General features: G+C 42.1%; 2 protein-coding genes across 2 annotated transcripts in view; one reads left to right on the top strand and one right to left on the bottom strand.

The window, feature by feature from the left end:
- The window catches only part of LOC115797156 (uncharacterized), a 34,921-nt gene extending 31,937 nt beyond the window's left edge, over positions 1 to 2,984 (bottom strand). The window contains exons 1-2 of the mRNA XM_030753654.1: positions 2,660 to 2,984; positions 607 to 687 (exon numbers count right to left, since the gene is read on the bottom strand). Coding sequence (XP_030609514.1) covers positions 607 to 687; positions 2,660 to 2,867 — 289 coding nt within the window. The 5' untranslated portion in view covers positions 2,868 to 2,984. The remainder of the gene's footprint in view (positions 1 to 606; positions 688 to 2,659) is intronic.
- A 2,388-nt stretch (positions 2,985 to 5,372) lies between these two features.
- Positions 5,373 to 21,475, top strand: LOC115796605 (uncharacterized). Its single transcript, XM_030752971.1, has 19 exons — positions 5,373 to 5,660; positions 7,628 to 7,708; positions 8,928 to 9,057; positions 9,146 to 9,276; positions 9,695 to 9,930; positions 11,917 to 12,038; positions 12,142 to 12,242; positions 12,641 to 12,867; positions 13,143 to 13,246; positions 13,987 to 14,102; positions 14,361 to 14,596; positions 14,739 to 14,782; positions 14,875 to 14,990; positions 16,873 to 17,108; positions 17,399 to 17,508; positions 18,512 to 18,627; positions 19,009 to 19,244; positions 20,062 to 20,171; positions 20,380 to 21,475. The coding sequence occupies exons 1-19, from the start codon at positions 5,444 to 5,446 to the stop codon at positions 21,473 to 21,475; spliced, it is 3,765 nt and encodes a 1,254-aa protein (XP_030608831.1). The 5' UTR covers positions 5,373 to 5,443.
- The last annotated feature ends 2,955 nt before the right edge of the window (positions 21,476 to 24,430 follow it).

Genomic DNA, 24,430 nt, shown 5'->3' with positions numbered 1-24,430 from the left:
GGTCACAGCTCTCACTCTGGTTGTGCTTATAATAATGACCCCAGACCCTGAACTCCTTTAGCGCCCCCAACAGGGACCCGATCCTAACTCTTCACCAAGTCCACAAAAAAACTCCTAATACAGTGAAAAGAGTCTAAACATTTTGAATATTTTATCATGTCAAGGTGCCATTTAGGATATAATATTGTCAGCTCAATATGTGGGAAATTTTTATTAACTTTCAGTCAAATAAATTTCAAATGTTTGCCAAACATATCCCACAGCAAACTATACATGCTCTTCTTTTAAACTCCTTGATAAGATTATGTATTTAGTATAACAAATATGAACAGTGGTTGATGTAAATAATTAATAACAGAGGTCCTAAAGTCAGTCCCTGTGGGACGCCATGTTTTATATATCAGCTAAAGCACAGACATTTTTCCCCATTACATTATTTTCTGGTGTTTTGTTGACAGAATTGTTTTAATTGCAGTTTTGAGCATTATTATGAATGAAATGTTAAAATTTGACTCTACTGAGCTGACATAAGAGACATGAAACAGGCAGGAGCCCTGATTCAAATTAACTTCATTCATGTGTGTCAAAGGAGGTTAAAAGTCATACTCGGCTCATATTTGTCCTGCTTCCAATCTTCTGGTAGTTGACCTCCTCCAGCATCACCGAGGGGAAACACCTGCTGGTCGTCTGCAACACAGAAGTATGTTTGATGTTAAAAACAGCTGTGACACGATCCAATCGAAAGTTTCCATGTGAAACCAATATTAAGGTCTGTATCATACGAATACAGCTTAAAAATCCTCAAGAACGTAAAATGGAGTTTATGAGTGCCTTGCACTTTCATACACTGACTGGACACTTTATTAGGCACACCTTGCTAGTACAGGGTTGGATGCTTTTTTGCCTTCTGACCTGCATTAATTCTTCAATATACAGATTCAACAAGTAGTTGGAAGCATTCCTCAGAGATTTTGGTCCATATTGACATGGTAGTATCAAACAGATGCTGCAGATTTCTCAGCTGCACATCTGTGATGGGAATCTCCTGTTCCACCACATCCCCAAGGTGCTCTATATTGGACTGAGATCTGGTGACTGTGGAGGCCATTTGTGTACAGTGAACTCATTGTCATATTCAAGAAACCATTGAGATTATATGAGCTTCAAGGGACTGCAGATGCAATGCATCAAATAGTAACATTTATCTTATTATAGTACATGGAGCCGTTTTAAATAAATTAAAGTTAAGGTTTTGTGACATGGTGCGTTATCCTGCCGGAAGCAAACATCAGGAGACGGGTACACTGTGATCATAAAGGGCTATACGTGGTGAGCAACAACACTCAGGTAGGCTGCGGTCTTTAAGCAATGCTCAGCTGGTGGTGAGTGTGCCAAGACAAATATCCCCCACACCATTACACCACCAGGAGCCTCAACCGTCGATACAAAGCAGAATGTATCCATGCTTTCATGCTGTTTACACCTGAACCCATCATCTGAATGTTGCAGCAGAACTCGAGACTCATTAGAGCAGACAATGTTTTTCCAATTTTTGTTGTCCAATTTTAATGAGACTGTGAATTGTAGCCTCAGTTACATGTACTTATCCAACATCAGCGACACCCAGTGTGGTCAAGATACTTCAAGGTTCAACGAACTGTGCGTTCCTCCAGAGAAGCTCTTCTGCAGGCCTTGTTATTAACAAATTTTATTAATGAATAGTTATTTGAGTTACCGTTGCCTCCCTGTCAGCTCCACTGACATCCGTATTGCCTTTTCACTCAGAGAACTGACGCTCACTGGATATTTTCCCTTTTTCAGACCTTTCTCTGTAAACTGGGCAAATCACAGTAGCTTCTGAAATACTCAGACCTTTCTTCCCCATTCCGATACTCAACCATGTCTACATGCATAAATGCACTGAGTTGCTGCCATGTGATTGGCTGATTAAACATCTGTGTTAATGAGCACCTGAAAAGGTAAAGTGACCGGAGAGTGTATATCTGCCAGTGTTGTGCCCCCAAAAAATGCCATAAACTGATTCCAATGTTTCTATGTGCTTTAATGTGTAATGTCTTTGCTTATGTTGTTAAATAATTCAGTCAAGTTCAACATGATTTATGAAGGACTTGTATTAAAAAAAAAATGAAGAAATAACCTGTTTTGCAAGAATCTTTAGAAGTCTGCGTTATTGTATCAACATTATAATCAATCCATCCAGCGCTTTCTGGCAACTTAAAATATCGTTATAGAACTGTGACGTTATATTTGTTGCAATGTCTGCAGCCTTCTGAGCCATGCTTCTGTTTAAAGAGACAGTTTTAATGTCACTGACAGTTTTTACCTTTATCAAAAAAGAATATAAGTCGGTTTTGCCAAAATCTGATTGCAGCGTCTACCTTGTGAAAGAAATGTTGTTTCTCGCTCAAAATAACTTGATGTAATTTAGGAAAGATATTTCTGACATTTGTTTTACAGATTATAGATCAACAAGTCATTTACAGCCGTTTAAATACTGGCAACCGTTTTCTAGCAAATACCGGAAATCGCTTTTTGGCACAACACTGGAACCCAAATCGTTAACTACTACATAGTTTACAAGTAATTTTCTATTTTAAGCAACAACAGCAAAATGAGCTGTAGGAGCTAAAACACCGACCTGCCTCCAGCTTTATCTCGGGCTGCAGGAGCTCCAGCAGCCTCCTCTGCCGGTCGATTTCCCGCTTGAAGTCCGCAGCCTCCTCCTCGTAGTCGGCTACAGTCCTCTCCACCACCGCTAAGATCTCCCGGACGGCGGTGCTCAGCCTCTCGGTGATGATTCCTCTCAGTACGTCCCTCTTAGACATGTTGGCTGAGTCCGACTCCATTGCCTCACCGGGGGGGTCCAGCTCTGTATTGTAAGGATCGTCGATAATCTCCCGCGCGGGGGAAATGTTTCTCTCGGATGTTTCACCCCAGACGTTTGTTATTGAGCTCGTGCGCCGGCAAATGCTGTCCGGCTGGAAACATTAGAGGAAAACCGTCTCCTATAATAAGGTGACCCATACTGTGTACTATTATACTCTCTATATATCTAGAGAGCCATTTTTGACTTAGGTTTCGTTGCCTAGTGTGGTCATATATTTTTGGTTTGTAAATCCACAGGCCTGGTAGGGAACCTTTTCTTCTTTTTCCTGTAGCTTTATTGTTATAAATTGAATTCACCACTTAAGATAAGATAAGATAAGATAAGATAAGATAAGATAAGATAAGATAAGATAAGATAAGATAAGATAATATAAGATAAGATAAAACTTTAATGATCCCACGACGGGGAAATTTGTGCATTACAGCAGCTCAATACAGAGAAAAAATGAAAAGGATGAGTAAGAACAAATAACTAAACTAAAAACTAAAACTAAAATTCAATAGAATAAAATAAAATAGCAAAAAACTATACACATATACATAAGCACTATATACATAAATATATATATCAGTGTCAATACCCACATTTACATATACACACATATACACACACGTCAAACACTATATAAAGATATCAAAATATTATATACATTTGTAGCCGGTAAGGTACACAGCATACACGGTATGCATTATATGGGTGAGTGTAATAAATAAAATGTATCTGACTGTATGGATAAAGTGATGGCAGTGTAGGTAAAGTGTCCAAGTGACTCAAGACATTATGATGTGTTATACAGTCTAACTACTGTTGGGATGAATGACCTGCGAAAGCGCTCCTTCCTGCAGCGAGCATGTTTCAGTCTCTGACTGAAGGAGCTGCTCAGCTCACCCACGGTCTCATGCAGAGGGTGATGGGGGTTGTTCATGATGGATGTCAGCTTTGCTAACATCCTCCTCTCACCCACCACCATCACAGACTCCAGAGGACATCCCAACACAGAGCTAGACCTCCGCACCAGTTTGTCGATCCTGCTCCTGTCCCTTTCGGTGCATCCACCCCCCCAGCAGGCCACTGCGTAGAAAAGGGCAGATGCTACCACTGAGTCATAAAAAGTCTTTAACAGAGTCCTGCAGACACCAAAGGACCTCAGTCTCCTCAGCAGGTGGAGTCGACTCTGGCCCTTCTTATACAGGACGTCTGTGTTTGTGTTTGTGTTTCTGGAGTTTGAGTCCAGGCATAGTTTTGCTTTCTTCACAGGATGCAGAGTGGAAATGCGGTTGGTCCAGGTGACACACCTGTTGTGGTACGGGGATGTCTATGAGGGCAGTGGAGTTTTTGACCAGATTGCTCATCATGATCCTTATAGAGTGAGTGAGAAGGGTGATGTGCAGGGCTGTAGCAAGATTTGAGAAAGAGTTGTCGAAGTATAGTGAAGATGAGAGGAGACAATCAGCAAGCAACAGTACAGCTTCACTACAGATGAGGTTTGGTTTGAGAGTGTTGATGGAGAAGTGTAGAGAAGGTCAGAAGGAGCTTCACTGTGCCTTTGGGGATCTAGAAAAAGCATATGACAGGATGCTGAGAGAGGAACTGGTGCTGCATGAGTAAGTCAGGAGTGGCAGAGAAGTAGGCCTATATGAGGGTGCTGCAGAACATGTTGGGTTCTACGTGGGTGGGATTACATCAGGAATCTGCTCTGAGCCCCTTCTTTTTTGCAGTGATGATGGACAGGCTGACACATGAGGCTAGGCAGGAGTCTCCTTGCCCTATGATGTATTGTGATCTGTAGTGAGAGCAGAGAACAGATGGAAGAGAGGCGTAGGTATGCTCTGGAGACATGTGTGGAAGCAAGACAGGATATGTGAATGTGTGAATGAGAGGGAGACAGGTGGGAAGGTGAACGTGCAAGGAGCAAAGGTAGTGAAGGTAGGCAAGTTAAAATGCATCCTCCTCCATCCAAAGCAGCAGGCAGTTCACAAGAGAGGTGAAGAAGAGAGTGCAGGCAGGTTGAAGTGGGTGGAGATGAGAGTCAGTGGGATTTGTGAAAAAGTGAAAGGGAATGTTTACAAGATGGTAGTGAGGCCTGCTATGATGTATGGTATCAGAGGGATAGGTCAGGTTGAGTGATTTTTGAGACAAAGTTAGAGAGATGGTTTGGATATACTGGATAGAGGATGCTGAAGATGGAGCTGCCAGGCAGGTGCCCAAAAGAGGGAAAGAGGAGGTTCATGGATGTAGTGAAGGAGGACATGCAGAGGGTTGGTGTGACTGATTAGGTCAGGGTGAGATGGAGGCAGATGGTCCGCTGTAGCCACCCCTAAAGGGAGTAGAAGACCAAGAAGAGGAGGAGGGGGAGAGAGGAAGAGTGGTACTTCAACTCTTTTCTTTTTCTCCTCCGTTGGTTCATGTTTCCAGTCGGACAGTATTTGTGGTTGAACGTCGCCTGGAGCGTAACATCCGTGCCGCACGTTCCCCCACGCGCGTTAATTGTTCCAGCTTCGGTTCTGAGGTGAGCTGGACCCACGGAGCCCCACCATGGAGCCGGACTCACCCGACACCAACACGTCCAAGACCGACATGCTGAGAGGAGTCATCGCCGAAAAACTCACCTTGGCCGCCCGGGAGATCTTAGCGGTGGTGGAGAGGACTGTAGCCGACTACGAGGAGGAGGCTGTAGGCTTCAGGCAGGAGATCGACCGGCAGAGGAGGCTGCTGGAGCTCCTGCAACCTGAGGTCAAGCTGGAGGCTTTAGGTGTGTGTGTGCTGCTAGATGTCTCCGCTGGATAACAGAACGGCGTGTTTCCGTCCCGTAGAGAAATGACGAACCCCTTTTACAAAAACCTTAATTTATTGTTTCTCCGCTTCTCGTGAAACGCACCGACTTCTGAATACACCTCACAAAACCAGCTTTTAACACTCTTTAATTCGGCATACATTTAAAGCCACCGAGCCGTGCCATATTTTAAAATGTTGCTTTTTTTGTTTTTAATAGCTCCTTTTCAAGTCACAGACCCTTTGCTTTGAAGTGCAGTACCTCTAAATGTCGTTTATATCCGGCTACAGCTTTAATAAAACTCTCTAGAATCACAGTAGAGTCGGGCTAAAAATATCCAACCCAGTGACTGATTTAAGTAAATATTTTTAAATCGTTTCCCACGTTGCGCCGGGATTTCTGAATCAAAACAAAGATGGCGGCCTGCCGGCTGCATGCACACAAAAACAGTGTTTGTTCAAGCGCTTTGGTGCGATTTTACAGCGCTTTCATTAATTTTTCTCTTTTAATCGACTTTAAAAACATATTCTCTACTGCGCTGCATTATTAGACAGCTGTGCAGTTAAAAACCAGTTGTTTTAAGGTCCAAGCGTGTAAAAAGTCCAGATATTAGCGACAAATCTGAAAATGAAAATATAAGATTTTATCTCCACCTTTTTATCGTCTTAGCTTCATCTGGTGGTCCTTTAAAAGGGCCTGACGCTTATGTTTCTTCACCCGGAGCAGCTCCAGCAGGATTGCTTTGTTTTCTGTGTATATCCAGGGTTTAATTTTTTACAGCTGGATACTCGTGGATCTCTTTGATAGAAGGGGATATCCGTATATGGGCTCTCAAGCACTGCAGCGCTACGAGGGGCAGCCAATCAGAATAAAGTTGGCTTAGAGGGACGGTGGCCGGGAATAGTTTGCCCTAACAACTTGCAGTGGCTAAGTGGTCATCAGCTGGCCCCCAGGCCAGGGTCACTGGAGCCTAAAGTAGTGGGAGCTAAAAAAGGCTTGCTTTGGCGCCAGGGTGGCTCAGTGGTGGAGCAGGCAACCACATGCATATGCTGCTTGTCTTTCCCCCTTTTCCTGTCTCTACACTGTCAACAAAAGCCGCTGTGGTCAATTAAATCTAATAATACATTCATTTTAGTGCAGAATAATCTAGTCCAGGTTTGAAGTGTGTAGGTGTTGTAGTTTTGGAGCTGGAGCAGTTCTAGTGTGATCCAGATGGGAAAAAAGTGCTGAAATCGCCCTTTATTGAAGTTTCACAAATCAGATAAAGGTTTCACAAATCACAAACTTGATTTAAAGTATTCTGCTATTAGTGCAGAATAATCTAGTCCAGGTTTGAAGTGTGTAGGTGTTGTAGATTTTTAACAAGAGCAGATTAAAGATGCTGAAGGTAGCGAAAAATTAAGTGGAATGGCCCTTTAGACATTTCCCAAATCGGAAGCTGCAATCGGAAACCAACTTCAGCTTCGTACTCCCGGCTTTATTCAACACAGCAGGAAGCACCACATATTTGACCCCAAAAGGATTTGTGTCTCCTCCTGATATCAAACCAGAGATCTTTTGCTTTTTAGGCAAAATTGGAAACTACTACACTATTGTCACACTGAGATGCATAAGATACAGGCATTAATTTTGTTTTCCCCTGAAAACTAAGTGTACTCGTTGATTTCCGCACACTGCCATCGCTCTGCAAAGTATGGCAGCTGTGTGAGTGTGTGTGGATTCTGCAGTTGATTTACATGTAACACAGGGGAGACCAGACCTAAGGAGTCTTTATTTTTAAACTCATCTTCTGCGGTGACTGCCAACAGAATGGAACAGGTTGTTTGTTAACCAGCAGTACCATCCCCCCTTTAACCTCATTTTTTGTTTAACCCATCAGTATAAGAATTCTGAAGTAATTATCTGTTTTTTATTCATTAATAACACTAAACATGTCTGTGATGCAGACGACCAGCAGCTGTTTTCCCTTTGTGAGGCCGGAGGAGGTCATCTACCACAAGATCAGGAGCAGCACAAATATGAGCCGAGTACGAGCTTTAATCTACTTTGATACATGTGAACAAAGTCTGGAGTTTTATGTTTGTGATGGATCCAAAATACAAAGGAGGAGAAACATTAGATACATTATTTTCTTGGTGTCACGTTTAACTGTTCCTTTTGCTTTAAATACAGCTCTAATAGGATGTGGTGTACCACAGGGATCCACCCTGGGGCTCCTGTTGTCTCTGTTTACTTCAGTGTTCCTATATAAGTTGGTAAATTTTACTTGATTATGTCACATGCAGTGCCATTGTTAGTATTTGGGTGGAAGAATCGATATTTGTCCGATGTTTTTTTTTACCAGAATTGACAGATTGTTGCAGTTCTAATTGCATGTTTACATACTGATGACTGTAAAAGTGACATACCTGCAGAACGAGCAGCAAACTGTTTTGATAATCAATTGCAAACTCAAAGCTCTTAAAGTTGCTTTTCTTGGACTGTTGTATATTTAAAATTTTGGAGAATTTGGCTGCTGTTGCTAACAAAATCAGACAAGTGGGGATGTCCACTGTCACAAAAATGTCACAAAAATTATTGGCAGATTAAGGAATGATAAAAATGATAGTTGCTGTCCCATATGATCGTTGGTTTTATCAGTGTTGGGTATTTTATGGGGGGTAGCACAGTGGTGTGATGGTTAGCACTGTTGCCTCACAGCAAGAAGGTCCTGGGTTTGAATCCACCGTCTGTGGATGCTTGGAGTTGTCTCCGTGTCTGCGTGGATGCTCTCCAGGTACTCCGGCTTCCTCCCACAGTCCAAAGACATGCAGTTAGTGGGGTTACATTAATTGATGATCCTGTGTTGCCCATAGGTGTGAATAGTCATTTGTCTCTCTGTGTTAGCCCCCCGTGAGTGACTGGCGACCTGTCCAGGGTGTACCCTGCTTATTGCCCTATGGAAGTTGGGATAGGCTCCAGGACAAATGCGGCCCTGAATTAGATAAATGTAAAAAAACAAACAAAACTGATGGATAATTTACCAATGAGTTAAAAAAGACAAGAAAAGTAACAGAGGCCCCAGAGATGATCCCTGTGGTGCACTGCATGTTTATTAAACTGCATTTAAACAGTAATATCAGCTTTTTGTTTCCTTTCTCTGACACATCAAGTTAACTTGTGTTTAAATGTGGCAGCATGTATATATGATTAATGTCCGATATTTAAAAAAAAAAACAAAAAAAACAGTGGATTTAATGTTTCCAGGGGTGGAGTACAGTCGAAGCCTGGGATTCCCCAGCTACACCGAGGAACAGATGGAGGAAGATGAACATGAAGAGGAGGATGAAGAGGAGGAGGAGGAGGCGGCACAGCAACATTACGAAACAGCACCAAGGTTACAAGAAACAAAACACACCGTATGTGTCAAAAAACATACTCGTAATATTTGCAACTCATCTGCTGATTATTCTTTTTCTTTTTAGGCTTGTGCCTTCCATGGTTCAGACTGATGGGCGGAGAGCAGACAGAGCTTGGATCAGTGAAACACAGAACTTTGTAGACCTCAGGATCTGCATCCTGGAAGACTCGAGGATTGATGTGCTTTCAAAGAGGGGTGAGTGTGAGGAAAAGGTGAAGGGAAATTTGTCTGTTTTTGCGATCAATACTGTCATGTGCAGCAGTTTGGATTTCGTGGACACTCTGGATGTTTTTAACCATGTGATTTTTCAAGTGAGCTTATGGAGTTTTCTTCGTGATGGACATTGTGTTTGACTGCTGCAGAAGAAACCTTAAAAATAAGACTTGATAAAAATGTACTTCTTGTATTGTGAACCTCGTATTGTATCTTAGCTTATAAAGAGTTTATGTGACTTCCTAATCTAGGAAATACAGATAAACACAGGAATGCACAAACAGTTTTGTGTGTGCCTTAATTTTTTTTTTTTTTTAAATAAAAGCTTATATTGCTTGGATGCAAATTTTCCATTGTTGTTCACAAAAACTGATCTGTTGGATACTCCTGTGTGTTGCAGTGTTTCAGAAGTATCCGCTTCATGAGTTGCAGTGTCGTTGTGGCCTTCAGGAGGCCGAGTTCCTGGACCTGCTGAGGTCCACCTTCCCCCAGCTGGCTGCCGATGAAACTTTTGAAGTTTTTATAACTGATAGTACCAGGAAGCTGCAGCCTCTTAACATAGACTCGTGGACTCCAGAGGAGATTAAAAAGACCATCAGGGCCACTGGGAATTCTGCCCTCTACATCCGCCTGAAGGTACAGTGTCAGAATTCTGTATTACTGCAAACTTTAGCACAGCTGACATTGCGGTATATTCCATATTTAGAGAGGGCTTTGGATGCATGCATTTGTGACCACCCGCCTTGATTATTGTAATGCACTTTATGTCAGTATTAACCAGGCTTCACTGTCGCTCTTACAAATGGTCGAGAATTCCTCTGCTCGTCTGCTGACAGGGACACGTAAATGTGAGCACATCGCCCCTGTTCTTGCTTCTCTACACTCCCTGCCCGTCTATTTTAGAATAAATTTTACAATTTTATTGTTCGTTTTTAAAGTTTTGCGTGGCCTGGCTCCCACATACCTAGCAGACCTCTTACACACATGCACCCTTCAAAGGTCCCTCAGGTCAGCTGACCACCTACTTCTTGCTGTCCCCAAGTCAAGACTGAAACACCGGGGCGACCGAGCTTTTGCTGTGGTGGCGCCCAAACTATGGAATGAGTTGCCCCTCTATGTTAGGCTGGCCCCAACACTAGAGGTCTTTAAATCTCGCTTAAAAACACACCTTTTCTCTAAGGCATTTCAAAATGCTCGTCTCTACTTAGTTTGAGTCATTTTGGGCACTGCTTTTATATTTTTTAGTACTCCTTTTATGGTTATTCCTTTTTAAATTATTTTTTTGTGTTGTATTGTATCGCTGTCTTTTATCTGGAGAGCATTTTGTTCAACTTTGTCTTTTAAAGGGCTCTGTAAATAAAGTTGGACTGGATTGGACACCTTGCTGGTTGCTTTGCGGGGTTTGGGGGTGCAGTTCATTCATGTGAGGAAATCAGCTGCTGCTTCGGAGATTAAACTAAAAATTACCAACTAACCTACAGAAATGTCCTCATAAACATATCAGCAGTTATTTTGTGTGAAGTAGGTTTGGGCAGTATCTGTTACTACTTCCTGACATTTCACAGTTGTATACTGTATATCGCAGGACAGTACTGGGCAAAAGTCTTGGGCCACGCCACACTTTTTTGTATTTCCAAGCAACCGGACTTCCTGTCATTTTTAAAGTGGCCTTGAGCAATAGTTCTCAGGGTTTCTGAAGGTCTTTGAGTTTGTTTTTGGACGTTGGTTGCTTTTTCACTCATTTTCAGTCCAGTACTTGTACCTGACAGTTTTCAGAAGAATGTTTTTTGTTTGTTAAGCAGCTTAACACTGACCTATGAATCATTCAAGCATGAAACAGGCACCTAACTCAAGGGATGAACCAGTGTTGTGTCTACACATAACAGACAACTGAGAGAACTTAGCATCCCTCAGCAGTCCTTAAAACAATCAGAGGCAAACGAACAAGTGGAAAATAAAAGAAGTGTCAGGCCTAAAAACTGTCTGAACTGACCCAAGACCCGAGAAATGCATCTGGACCTTCAGTTGATCTATTTGCTGTTCCCTGAAGCCTCGTTAGGAATGATCTCAGTGGAAGGGTGACTATCAAGAAGCCATTCTTAAGGAATGGAAACAGGGAGAAAAGGCTGAGGTATGCCACATTATACAAGAACTGGGCTGAAAATCTGTGGCAACAGGTCTCATGAAGTGATGAATCTAATTTCAAATTTAAGCCATAAAGACGAGGTCAGGAGAGAGGTGCAACAGTGAGCCTCCAGGGTTCTATCCAGAAATTTTATTTCTGAGCGGTGTGCACTCCTGTTTGCTAAATGCAGTGACAGCAAAGCTCCAAAAGTGAAGCGGTGACATCCTCAGCCCGGCGCGAGGGCGCAGCGCCTGTCGATCAACCGTTAGTTACAACACTGGTGTCTACAACCACCTGTGAAACATGGTGGAGGCTCTGACATGGTTTGGGGCTGCATTTCAGACAGTCGTGTTGGAGATCTTGAGGCGTCTGTTGTCGTGATTTGGCCCTGTATAAATAAAATTTAATTAAATTCATAATTACCTTTTGAAGTCCTGTAATCGGGCTTGTTTTCATGCCATTTTTCTAAAGAACCAGTCAAAACTTCTTTATTTCAGAATCAGAAGAGTTCAGAAGATGAAGATCTTCATCTATTGCACAGAAATGATAATGCTGCTGCAGCCGATGATGATGATGATGATTCTTCATCTACCACTGATCAAACCAGCAAGTCCGTTAGGTACTAAATATTCAAACACTGCTGTAAATAACCAGATAAATGTAAAGGACAAAAACAAATCAGTTCACGCACATATATATATTTACTCCATTTATTCTTACAGGAGGAAGATTGGCAGACCCTGGATCGTGAAACCACAGACACATGTAATGATCAGAATCCGCATCCTGGATCACTTGGAGTCAGATGTGCTCTCAGCCAGAGGTACGCCCCTCAAGAACCCACGCTGATTATTTGCATTTGCATGTTTGATGTCTTTTTGTGGTCATTTCTCCTCTTTTTGAGAAACTTGCTCTTTATACAGGTGCTGGTCATAAAATTAGAATATCATGAAAAGGTTGATTTTATTTCAGTAAATCCATTTAAAAGGTAAAGCTTGTATATCATATTCATTCATTACACACAGACTGATACATTTCAGATGTTTATTTCTTTTAATTTTGATTATTATAACTGACAACTAATGAAAACCCCAAATTCAGCATCTCAGAAAATTAGAATATTGTGATATTCTAATGATATTCTAATTTTATGATAAGCATCTGTAGTTTCTGGGACTTTGAAGTGAGATTAAAAGTTCAAGTATTTCCTTTATTCTTCAGTGTTTCAAATGTGCCCGCTTCATGAGCTGCAGTGTCCTCGAGGTCTACAGGAGGCCGACTTCCTGTACCTGCTGAGGTCCACCTTCCCTCAGCTGGCTGCCGATGAACCTTTTGGATTCTTTGTGACTGACAAAAGCAGGAAACTCAGGCCTCTGAAAGTACAGTCACTGACAACAGAGGAGGTCGAGAGGGTCACGAGGACTTCGACGCTCTACATACGACTGAAGGTGCTGCTGTGTCTGATTTTTCAAAGGCTTTTGGATGATTTCTGTGGTTCTCTGTATCATTTTAACAAACATCAGCTGACAAAGAAACCATTTGGTTTATTTTCTGTCTAAAGTTTTTTTGTTTGAGAACTTTTGAGGATTCGAATAGGTTAATAAAACTTAATTTGTGACCAGTGAGGCGTATCATTTATTAGAAAATCTCACATCTTTAATAAAGATGCTGTCACTCTTTTTGCAGTTAACACTTCTTTTTTTTTTTTTTTTTTTTTCTTTAGCCCCCGGGAGAGTTTCATGCCTCAACAAAACAGTTCCAGCAGGAAGAAGATGCTGTTGCTGAACATCATCCATCCACCCCAAATCCAACCAGACAGAAACCCAGGTGAGTTAAACCCCACCTATAATTTGTTTGACAGATAATATCGGCTATTTGTTTAAAACAGACAGGGTTTCCACTTCACAACACCTGTATGCTGTACTTCACCATCCACTGGTAGTGGGGTGCACCCCGTTAGTGGTCCTCATTTAGTTTTCTTGAACTCATACAGCTGAGGCACCCACCCATCAGTAAATCGGTCACTGGAGGAGGGGTGGGCACCGGATGTGTGCAGACACTAGCTACTTTTCAACTGCCGAGGTGCTGGTGGGGTTTTTTTTTCCCAATTTTGGAGCATTTTTTGTCATTTAGGAAGTTTGAATTCAGGAGCTAAATCTGCTCGTTTTTCTTGTCTCTCAGCTGGTTTGTGAACATGTGCTGAGCAGTGCTCTAGATCTACTGACGGTGTAATGTGCTGTGTTGTAATTGATCTGAGGTTGTCCTGATATGTAAAATCTTAGAAGTGAAAGAGGTTGTACTCGTTTTCTCATATCATGAGAAAAAGATATTTGTGGTAGTTAAGTGGTTTCATTACATAGTCCCCTCCTAGTACTCCTAGTACTCCCAGCACATGGAGGAGATGGTGGGTGTAGTCAAGCAGCATCAACTGTTGTTCTAAGTTGTTCTGGGAAGTTATTACACAATGATCCCCGTAGTTTTCCCTAATCATTCATGTCATGAATTTAAAGTCCTGTTTCATGCCCTTGGTTTCCATCTTTGATTTTTATTTCTAATGTGTGTCCCAGAGTTCAGTCTGGGAGGAGGAAACCTGGCAAGTCTCGGATCAGCCAGCGGAACACCCACATAGATCTCAGGATCCGGATCCTGAAGGACCCTCAGATGGAGGTGCTCACACCCCAAGGTAAATTTAAAGCTCTTAGCTCTGTGTTCACATCTCCAGCAAGTTGTGTGAAGGAATTAATGAAGTTATACTTTTGCAAACCTAAATTAGGCCATTTTCAAAGATAAATGTAACTGTGAGCCTCATTGATTGTTTTCAGTCGTCACAGGCTGTGACTGTGGAGGTGCTGGTGACCAGTATGAGCTACACCAGTGATACAACCTCTATAAACTCTTAGTGTGACTCTTCCCCTTAGCTGCATTGTTTTGTGTGTTCCAGTGTTCCTGAAGAACCAGCTTCAAGAGCTGCGGTGTCCTCGTGATCTACAGGAGGCCGACTTCCTGGACCTGCTGAGGTCTACCATCCCCGAGCTGGCTGCCGGTAAACGTTTTGACGTCCTCATAGCTGATAGAAACCGGGTACTGCAGCTGCTGAGAGTACACACGCTGACTCCAGCGGAGATCCACAGAGCCGTCGCTTTAACAAGAAACACTACCATCTTCATCCGACTGAAGGTACTGTGTGACCTCAACACCAAGAGATCAGTAGTGGGTCTGTCAGTCATTCTAAGACAGTGGCACAGCTTTTAGTGGAAACGTTTCACTGACAAACCTTTGTTTTGTTGTGTTGTTTTTTTTTTACCCTCTGGAGGAGCAGGGAGAAGATCCGTCCACCCCAAATCCAACCAGACTGAACACCAGGTGAGTTAACATTAACAAGCCTCAGCTACTCATCAAGAATTGAATCTCCGTTTCGCCATCTGATCTCCATGATTAATGTTTTTGTGTCCCAGAGTTCAGATTGAGAGGAAGAACCCCAGCAGGCCTCGGCTCAATCAATCAGAAACCCACATAGATCTGAGGATCCGCATCCTGGAGGACTCTGAGATGGATGTGATTGCACCCCAGGGTAAATACACAGCTGTTAATAGTGCGTCTATATCTCCAGAAAAAGCTGCAGCCATCCACATATTAACAGAGTGATAGCTCAGAGTGTTGAGCTACTGTGTTGAGCTGGAAATGTTCGAGGTGAAAGTGCTCAGACCAGGATGTACAATGGTTACAAATGAGTACACCAGAGGAACAGCTCTGATTGAAAAGGTTTGGAGACAACCTTTGAAATTTGGAGTTGACTGTTATTCTCTCTTTAGAGCGAGACAGGGAAACTGACAAAGGCCCGGTGACTAATGATTTGACACAGCATTGCCGGTCTTTTTTCCTTGGCATTAATGTCGTGTATATGAAGGAGACAAATTTTTTGTAAGAATCCATTATTCCTCCTGTAACCAGCAGTTTCAAACTCCCAGCCCGTGGGCCACATGTGGTCCCGCTCCCTATTTCCGGTCCATGATTTTATGTCAAAGATATAAGACAATTTGGCCTTTTAAGTTACTTTTTTGACATTTCGCTTTCCCCGCCAATTAAGAGGAGTTAGCAAAATGTCAAAAAAAGTAACTTAAAGGGCCAAATTGTCTTTTATCTTTGACATAAAATTGTGGGCCGGATGTGGTTCGCGGGCCGGGAGTTTAAGACCACTTAGGTGGTTGTTGATTGTTGAGGTGGAAAAAAAAAAAATAATAATAATAATAATAATAATAATAATAAAAATTTGTCCAGATAATGGACATGGCTGGACACGAGCTGCTCAAGCTGAGCAGTCACTCTGTGTTTGAGTTCTTCCCCATGATGCTTCAATGTCACAAGCTCTACACGGTGGTGTCGTGTGATGGCACACTCGGTAATGTGTTTTAAAAGGGACCTCATATGCTGGAGGGAGTCTTAACTCTTTAATTTAAAATACGAAACAAACAACATCTGCAATATTACGTCTACAGAGTTCTAAATGTCAGCTTTGATTCATTTTCACTTAATTACCCAGTTTCATCTTTTCAGTGTTAGACTTCTTAATCACTATTGTATGGAGGGCATATGTTGAAGGCAAGCTTTAGATAAACTGGCGTCCATCCATCCATCCATCCATCCATCCATCCATCCATCCATCCATCCATCCATCCATTCATTCATTCTCCTCTGCTTATTCTGTTGAGGGTCATGGGGGGGCTGGAGCCTATCCCAGCTGTCATAGGGCGAGAGGCAGGGTACACCCTGTACAGGTTGCCAGCCTGTCGCAGGGCTAACACAGAGAGACAGACAACCATTCATACTCACATTCACAGCTATGGGCAATTTAGAGTGACCAATTAACCTAACCCCAGTAACTGCATGTCTTTGGACTGTGGGAGGAAACCAGAGTACCCGGAAGAAACCCACGCAGACACGGGGAGAACATGCAAACTCCACACAGAGAGAGGGAGAGGTCTGGGCCAAGAAGGAATCAAACCCAGGCCTTCCACATGTTATTCTAACTGTGAGGCAGCAGTGCTAACCACCATGCCACTGTGCTGAATTTGGTGTATTACAATAAAATCATAGCACGTTTTGAAGAAAGTCTTGTGGACCTCCAGAGTCGCATCTAGTTTTAGTTGTTAGTTTAGTTTTAGTTGACTATAATAATGCTGGTCTCGACCTCTTGTTTTGAGCGGAGAGTTGTTTCAGAGACCAGTAGAGTTGGTTGAAGCTGTGAAACATTGATGGGAATTACAAAAGGCTGATTTAACACTTTCAGAGGAATGCTTGCTAAGGTTGTTTGGATTCGATAAAACAGCCAAACACAGTCCAAGCTTTTGCTTTATCCCATCAACTTTACTGTTTTAGTTGTTTTTGAACATGTCATAACTGATACCTGAACATACTCTGACTGGGTGGGTGCATTTTTTTCTGTTTTCTCTCAGTCTTTCAGAACCACCCAGTTCATGAACTGCAGTGTCAGCGTGGACTGCAGGAGGCAGACTTTATAAAACTGCTGAGGTCCACCTTCCCTCAGCTGGCTGCTAACGTACCTTTTGACATCCTCACAGTTGACAGAAACAGGAAACTGGTTTCTCTGAATGTAGACTCACTGACTCCAGAGCACATCTACATGGCCTGCAAGGCCACAAGGATCAGTGTCCTCTTTATTCGACTGAAGGTACAGCTTTCAGCTATGTTTCAAAATCCCTGCAGAAGACGTTATCAGGAAACCTTAAATTGAATGTATATGTACAGGAATTAGATGTATGTTGCTCTCTAGTTTAAAAGTGCGGATTCATAAAATGTCTTCTTTTTGAGTCCAATCAGAAATGACTGAAACTAGCAGTTTGAGAATGAAAAAATCCATTTTGTCTTTACATTTGTGTGTTTGAAAACCTTTCATGTACTGAAGAGTGTTCTCTGCTGAAGCAAAGACACTTTCTGATTTTTAGTACAAAATTCTTTCAGGCACCAGAGAAAGTCCAGGCTGGTGCGAGGAAGTTTCACCTCCTGCAGAGAAAAGTCGGCGCCGCTAGAGAGTCGTCATCTTTACCTGAACAAACCGTGACGCATGCCAGGTATGTCGATCAAACTGTTGAACAGTATCAGCTATCACAAGAAAATCAAATCCTGATGGTATAAATTTGAGATATTGGTGAAGTTTGAACCTTTTTCTTCGTGGCAGAGCTTTCAGTTTACCGGCCGATCCACTTTCCAACCTTTTGCCTGTAGTCATGATTTATGAAAGAACAAGATTGCCCAATGAAAGATGATACAAATTAGCATTGAAGTTGAGTTGGTACCTTTATGTGGAGTTTCCTGGACAAATCCAACCGGTTTAACCAAATACAGCAAACTCTGAATATGCTTGAGAGATTATGTCTCCATTTTGTCATGGACGGTTGCCTTGATGTTTCCCAGTAAGAGCTATGAATCATTGCTAGGGAAATTGTGTACTTCAATGTTCTCAAGTTGTGCCATGAAATCAAGTAATAGTCCTTGTGTCTTTTTGGTGACAGCGTTTTTACAAACCTCTTAGTATTCAATGATGTACAGAGTCTCTTTTTTTTGGGGGGGGGGGGGATACCTTGCTTATGTCAGAGCAAGTAAGTACAGTGTAGACAGCCTGACCTGGATCCCTGCATACTGACCAATCAGTTCTAACTGTTCCTGTGGATCCCGGTACACAGCCCTGGGTAACCTGAAAATTAAAAAGTGCAGCATTCAAATGTTTTTGTGTGTTGTTCCTATTGTGGAGTGGGTAGTAGCTACCAAGACTAGTCCATGGTGCTTTAAAAACAGGCCCAATCCATGGAATACTTTACTAATTACCCAAACATAGTAAAACTTTCAGTATAAGAAGACCCCACTTCCTGGCCACCTCCTAGGTGAGATGTTCCAGGCATGTCCCACCGTGACAAGCCCCTGAGTTGACCCAAGACTTGCTGGAGGCCTGGTTGCACGGGGCGCAGTTTAAGCAGAAAAACACCAACCTTCCTCCCTGTCCCCATATAATCTCTCCAGCCTGCCTTGGGTCTGAGAGTAACTTTGCTCTCTGTCGTTAATGTTATTGTGTCCTAGGGTTCAGTCTGACAAGAGGAAGCCTAGCAGGCCTCGGATCAGTCTGTCAAGCAGCCATGTAGATCTCAGGATCCGTTTCGTGCAGGACTCTGAGGTCGATGTGATTTCACCCAAAGGTAAATTTAAAGCTACTTTGTGTTCACATTTCTAACAAATGTGTACCAGTAACTGAACGTTCATCTATTTGGATATGTGGTTTTTTTTTTGTTTTGTTTTTTTTGTTTAGGCATTCACTTTTCAATTTCAGGATCTGGATAATTAGGCAAAGCTTTAACTATTCACTGCTGATAACTGTCAGAAAGTTGAAATGTGACATTTATGATGACTATTATTGCTATTTTTAATAAAATAACTGCATCTGAGGCTAATCCACCAGTAGCTCATAAGGTGAGCTGTTTCTTGTTCACAATGTTTATGTCACTACAGTCAGGTCTCTCAGCATTTATCTCATGGATAACTACCTGCCTGACTGTGTGAGCATCTCTGTTTTCTCTCAGTGTATAACAAGTACCCTCTGCATGACCTGAAGTGTCCTCGCGGCCTACAAGAAGCCGAATTTGTGGACCTGCTGAGGTCCACTTTTCCTGAGCTGGCTGCCGACAAACCTTTTGACATCCTCACAGCTGACAGAAACAGGAGATTACAGCCACTAAAAGTAGAGTCACTCACTCCAGAGGAGCTGTACAGAGCCGTAAAGGTGACTGGGAACATTGTCCTCTTCGTTCGACTGAAGGTACTGCATCTGACTGAGTATATATTTGTGTTGTCCTTCAAAATGCCTGTGAACGGCATTATTTAAATACATTCATTGACCAAAACCAGATCTTAAAAACTATAAAAGTCTAACAGAACATTGAAGTAACTGCTCTTACACTGCTGTCTGTTTCAGATGTGCTTCCTTTATTCTGTATGAATGCTCTTGTATTTGAGACTTTAGAAGTGTAATCTAAGAACAGAAGTCCAGCGAGGTTTTGCACATATTTAATCCCATTTCACCAACGGGGTGCTGCATCAAAGCTGTTCTTCTGGATGTTTGGTCATTAGCAGACTGGCGCAGCTGTCTTTAGTTTCCATGGAAGGAGGCGACTTGTCTGCAAATACTTGCCAATTATTCATCGAGCTGTAGTAAAACTAGATAAAGCGAGATGCAAACCCTAAATGACTTCACAGTAAAAGCCGTCTCAGTGCTGCAGCCAGCAAATTTAAAAATGTGCAACTTTTACTTTGAAGGCAAATGTTCTCCGTTTACAGTTTGCATCAGACTTTTCACAATTTAACTACAGCTTGGCAAAGAGTGTTGACAGACAAGTCGGGTTCTTCTTAGCAAGCTAAGAACAGCCATAGCAGTCAGGTGCTCTGACTTTCCATGTTGGAAGCTTGAGGGGGCATTCCAGTCGAAAATTTGGACTGGGACCTCAGAAATTCTGACTTCTGACAACAAATGGAACACTCGATGAGGCCTTATCTATTGTTTTGTTGGGTGCATTTGAGCTAACATACCAAAAACAAATGTTTTCTAATTCATCCTTTTGTTTTGGATACTCTTCCAGGCACCTGAGGAAGTTCAGGCCAATACAAAAAAGCTCGACTCTCTGCAGAGAAACTACGATGCCACTAAAGAGTCCCCATCCTTTACTGAACAAACTGGGCTGCACACGAGGTAAACTGCTAGATCGCATTGCTAAACAAATTTGAGGCTTGCAGAAAGTATCCAGTTGGACAGATAGCTCTTTATTGAATCTTCATTCCCAGTTCATGGTGTGATAAGAAACTTAGTCATAAAAAGTCAGCACTTTGAACATCTCAGATCACCTGTAAACTGTTTATTATGAATAGCAACCCTAAACCTCATATTTCTGTTTCCACAGCAGCCGTCATCAACAAGGAGGAAACACTGGAAACATTTTGTCCAACAGCTCAACGTCACATCATGACGATGTGGAATCTGAGGATGGTATGGAGTACAGTGGTCTCTCAACTCTGCAGTCCTTAATACTTTATGAACGCAATGAGTTGACTGACGGGCTTGTCAGTGGGAAAACAAACATAAACGATGGTCATCAGATGAATGGTGAACCTGCGAAAACAAAGGCGAGGCAACGAGTCAAACATTCAGTTGTCAGAATGAAGAAAGCCAAGCAGAAAATGTTGATTCATACGAGTAATGCTCTGCTGGTCTGTAAAGTCTGCCAAGTTTTACGTGGGTCTGCAAACATGTTGATCAAGCACGCCTGGAGTCACGTGGACGAGCGAGAGAGGCTCTGTGGAGTGTGTGGAGAGCAGTTAGAGTCTACAGAGCAGCTCAGGAGTCATCTTCAGACTCACCAGAAAACGTACAGCTGCAACATTTGCGGGAAGTCCTTCCTCACTGTCACTGGCTACAAGGGTCACCTTGCTCGACACAAAGGAAACAGGCCATACGAATGTAAAACGTGCCACAAAGCGTTCTCCGAGAAGTGGGTGCTGAGGAACCACGAGTTCAGGGTCCATGGAATGGATAAGCCGCATAGAAAAAAATTCTCAAATTTGAAGCTCAAACGTCACCGGCCAACCCACCACGCGGGTGGGAAGCCACACAACTGCAACGTGTGCGGGAAGCGCTTCCGCCGCCTGGAAACTTTATCCCAACACGTGGCGCTTCACTCAGGTAGCACAGCAGCCGCAGACGGCAAGATCCACATGAAGAACCACAGCAGGGAGAGGTTGTTCAGTTGCGATAAATGCAACAAGAAGTTCTTTCACAAATCAAATGTGGCGATTCACATGAGAGTCCACACTGGGGAGAAGCCTTACAAGTGCACACTCTGTGGGAAGGGTTTTAGCCAGGGCCACTGTGTGAAAAGACATCTGCTGATCCACCAGAGGAAGAAAAAGCACCAGCAAACAGAGCAGCTTCCTAGGGTTGAAATTGAAGACAGTTATGGTAAGATGGATGTCATGGCCGCTCCCCATAAATTAAGCTAAAATATGGCGAGTGTGCACAGCTCAGAACTTAACCGATCTCTGGGGAACAGTAGCTTGTAGGTTTTTAGGTAGTTAGAAGGTGAGTGTTCAAGATGGTCCAGATGGCGGCGGCTGAAGTTCAAGGGATGATGCTGGTTCCAGATAACGTCACCAATGCCAGAGGGCACCACCTATTTCTGCCATGTTTTGTTTAACTTTTAGCAGTGGGCAGTGTTCATCTTTACATAAATTAATGGATTATGTTCAGTGTTCTTTAAAGTGTCAGAAAGGCAACTTCTCAGGATCAGCTGAGGCCTTCAATTGCCTTGATTTATTCAGACCAAAAATCTGAAATCCAAAGCTTATTCAGTTTACAAACAACAAAAGAAATATTTAGTAATTTTTTTTTCTGTTCATCAGCAAAACGTGCTTTTGACCTAAAGTGACTACAGCCTTATTTTTATCAGCTCATAGTGGCTATTTGCCAATCGCTCTGTATCAGCACTTATAACAGCCAGTATAATTAGTTATTTACTAATTTCTTTACTTTTAACTAGATCTCACAAATGTTTGGTAAATTTGTTTACATTTCCTGTGGCCAAAAGGAAAAAAGTTGACTGATATATCAGAATATCAGACTTTTAAGTCACTAAATATCAGTATCGTTCTCGAAAGCCAAAAGAGTTAGGTTCTAAAAGTAACTGTTAGGATGTAATGTCCGGGAATTTTCTAAGTTCCTTCAGCACTGTTCTCTGTGATCTATGAAGATATAACATATTAAGGGCCATTTACGTTAGTATGTGGCAAAGAGATGTCACCGAAGGCAAAATAACGGTTTGGCAGTCCTGAGTAAGGTTTTCTCAACTTTAATGCAAACGAATGATACTCCCAATTGACATATGAGAGAGTGGTAATTAAAATAGAAAGTTACCAAGGCAACCGAAGTCGGGAATGTCCACTAGGAGCCCTGCTTTGGGATATAACGTGAGCTGGAGGAAACGTTACTCTTGGAAAGATCCTGGACATTGAAGCTTAATTAACAGTACTGTGCTGAACCTGCTTTGTTGTTTACATTTGCACTTGTATAACTGAAGTGATCATGATGGATTTGGAGCTAATAAATCATGAACAGTGCTTACTTTGAAACACAGAAGACTTCAAAGCAGACTGAGTCTACATGTGAACTGCCAGAGCTGTGAAAATGAGAAAAAGGCGCAGTACTACATGGTTATGCTAATCAATACTCCTCCAGATCCTATTACCTAATGTTGAGGGCTGCATCACTGTGACGTGTACCTACGTTTCTCAGAAGATGAACGTGAGGCCACAGTGCAGATTTAACACAGTACTCGAAACAAAGTATGATGGTCCGGGGGAAGTCGTATTTCTGGGACTTTAGGCGGGAACTGAAGGATTGATGCTAATTTACAGAAAATGTTAAATATGTTTCTCTTTTGCACTTTTTTTTTTTTTTTGGTTAAATATGTTTTAAAAAATAGCACCTCTGTGCCCTGAAGATTACATTTTCTTAATGTCAGCAACTCCCCTGAACAAAACTCTTCATTGTAACTGTGGCTGTCCTGTTTTTACTATACCACAGAATTGTTAGCACAATATGTTATGTTTTTACAAATTAATTACACTCAGATTACGATAATTTACAAATAGCAGCATTGCACAGTTATTTATGTTACTATATTGATATATATATATATATTTTTAATTATTCCTGATGCCGGTAAATCGCAACACCTTTGATTTTAATACTTTCTGACTTCTCTGTTCTGTCAAAGCGCCTTCTTTCCTAACGATAATGCAAATAAAAGACATATGTATAAAGTTTTATTTTTGAAAAGGTTCAGTAATATCCTGAAACTGCTGCTCGCTTTCAGTGAAAATAGACATTTAGTTTATATTTGGGAGAGTTGTTGACAATAAGAAAAATACTGATGATCACCAGATGCCATCAAACGTCTTTCTCCAGGAAGTTTGATATGGTAAACATGGTTTCATTTATTAGAGGTCCCTTAAAGTTAAACGTCCCGTTTATGTATTTTATTTCATCATATTTTTATAAAGAAATGTGAAGCTTGAATCAGCAGGTTTGTTGTTACCTGTGTGAGGCCTGAACTTTTATTTATCCTCAGTGTTTCAGAGTAATGTTCATTGCTGTTTACATAAAGTTACAAGAACAAAAACTTTTTATGTTTACAGGAGATGTTTGATAAGCTTCGATCAACTCAAATTGAAGACGGTTGTATGAAGGTTATTTTTAAACTTGCAACTTTTATATTTGATGTTTTTACTGTTGTGGGTTTTTTTTTTTTTTTTTTTTTTTTTTTTTTTTTTTTAAGGCTTCATTGACGCAGGCCTACAGATTAGTCTGCACCCCTCTGGCAGTGAAGGGTCAGTAGCGCAAAATGTGTATTACCCGACTAGTTCCTGGCTGTTGACGTGTCAAATTGTTTGCAAAGTGGGTGCTGCACCGAAAACCTCTGCAATTGCTTTGGTCACTAGCAGATTGCCCATAGTTTGCATGTAAGACCTCGACTGGTCTGCAAAAGCTCACAAACTTGGCGAGGGGTGGTGAAACTGCGAAAAGTAAAGTAAAAGTTGCACCTTTTGCACTACAGCTTTTACTTTTAAGGCAAACAGTCTCCGTTTCCAGCTCATGTTGCACTTTTCACAGTTTTACTACAGCTCGGGGTTTAGTTAGCGAGTGTTTGCAGACCAGTCGGTATCTTCCATGCAAGCTGAGGCCAACTGTGGCAATCTGCTAGCAACCAAAGCAATCACAAGGAGGTTTCTGGTGAGCTACTCTGTACCTGCGACCCATTTCACCCTGGAAACATATTATCCACTAGCGACCGTGGGTTGCCAGGAGGTTGCCAACTGGTCTCTATGCCTGTGTGGCTGAGGTCTTAGTGATGATTCTTTTAAATGAATCCAGAGGCCTGTATCACAAAGTTCACTGTA

This window comes from Archocentrus centrarchus, chromosome 18 (assembly GCF_007364275.1).
Source record: "Archocentrus centrarchus isolate MPI-CPG fArcCen1 chromosome 18, fArcCen1, whole genome shotgun sequence".
In the NCBI taxonomy this organism is placed as follows: domain Eukaryota; kingdom Metazoa; phylum Chordata; class Actinopteri; order Cichliformes; family Cichlidae; genus Archocentrus; species Archocentrus centrarchus.
The sequence above is the reverse complement of the archived record's forward strand: the minus strand, read 5'-3'. Positions and strand labels throughout refer to the sequence as shown.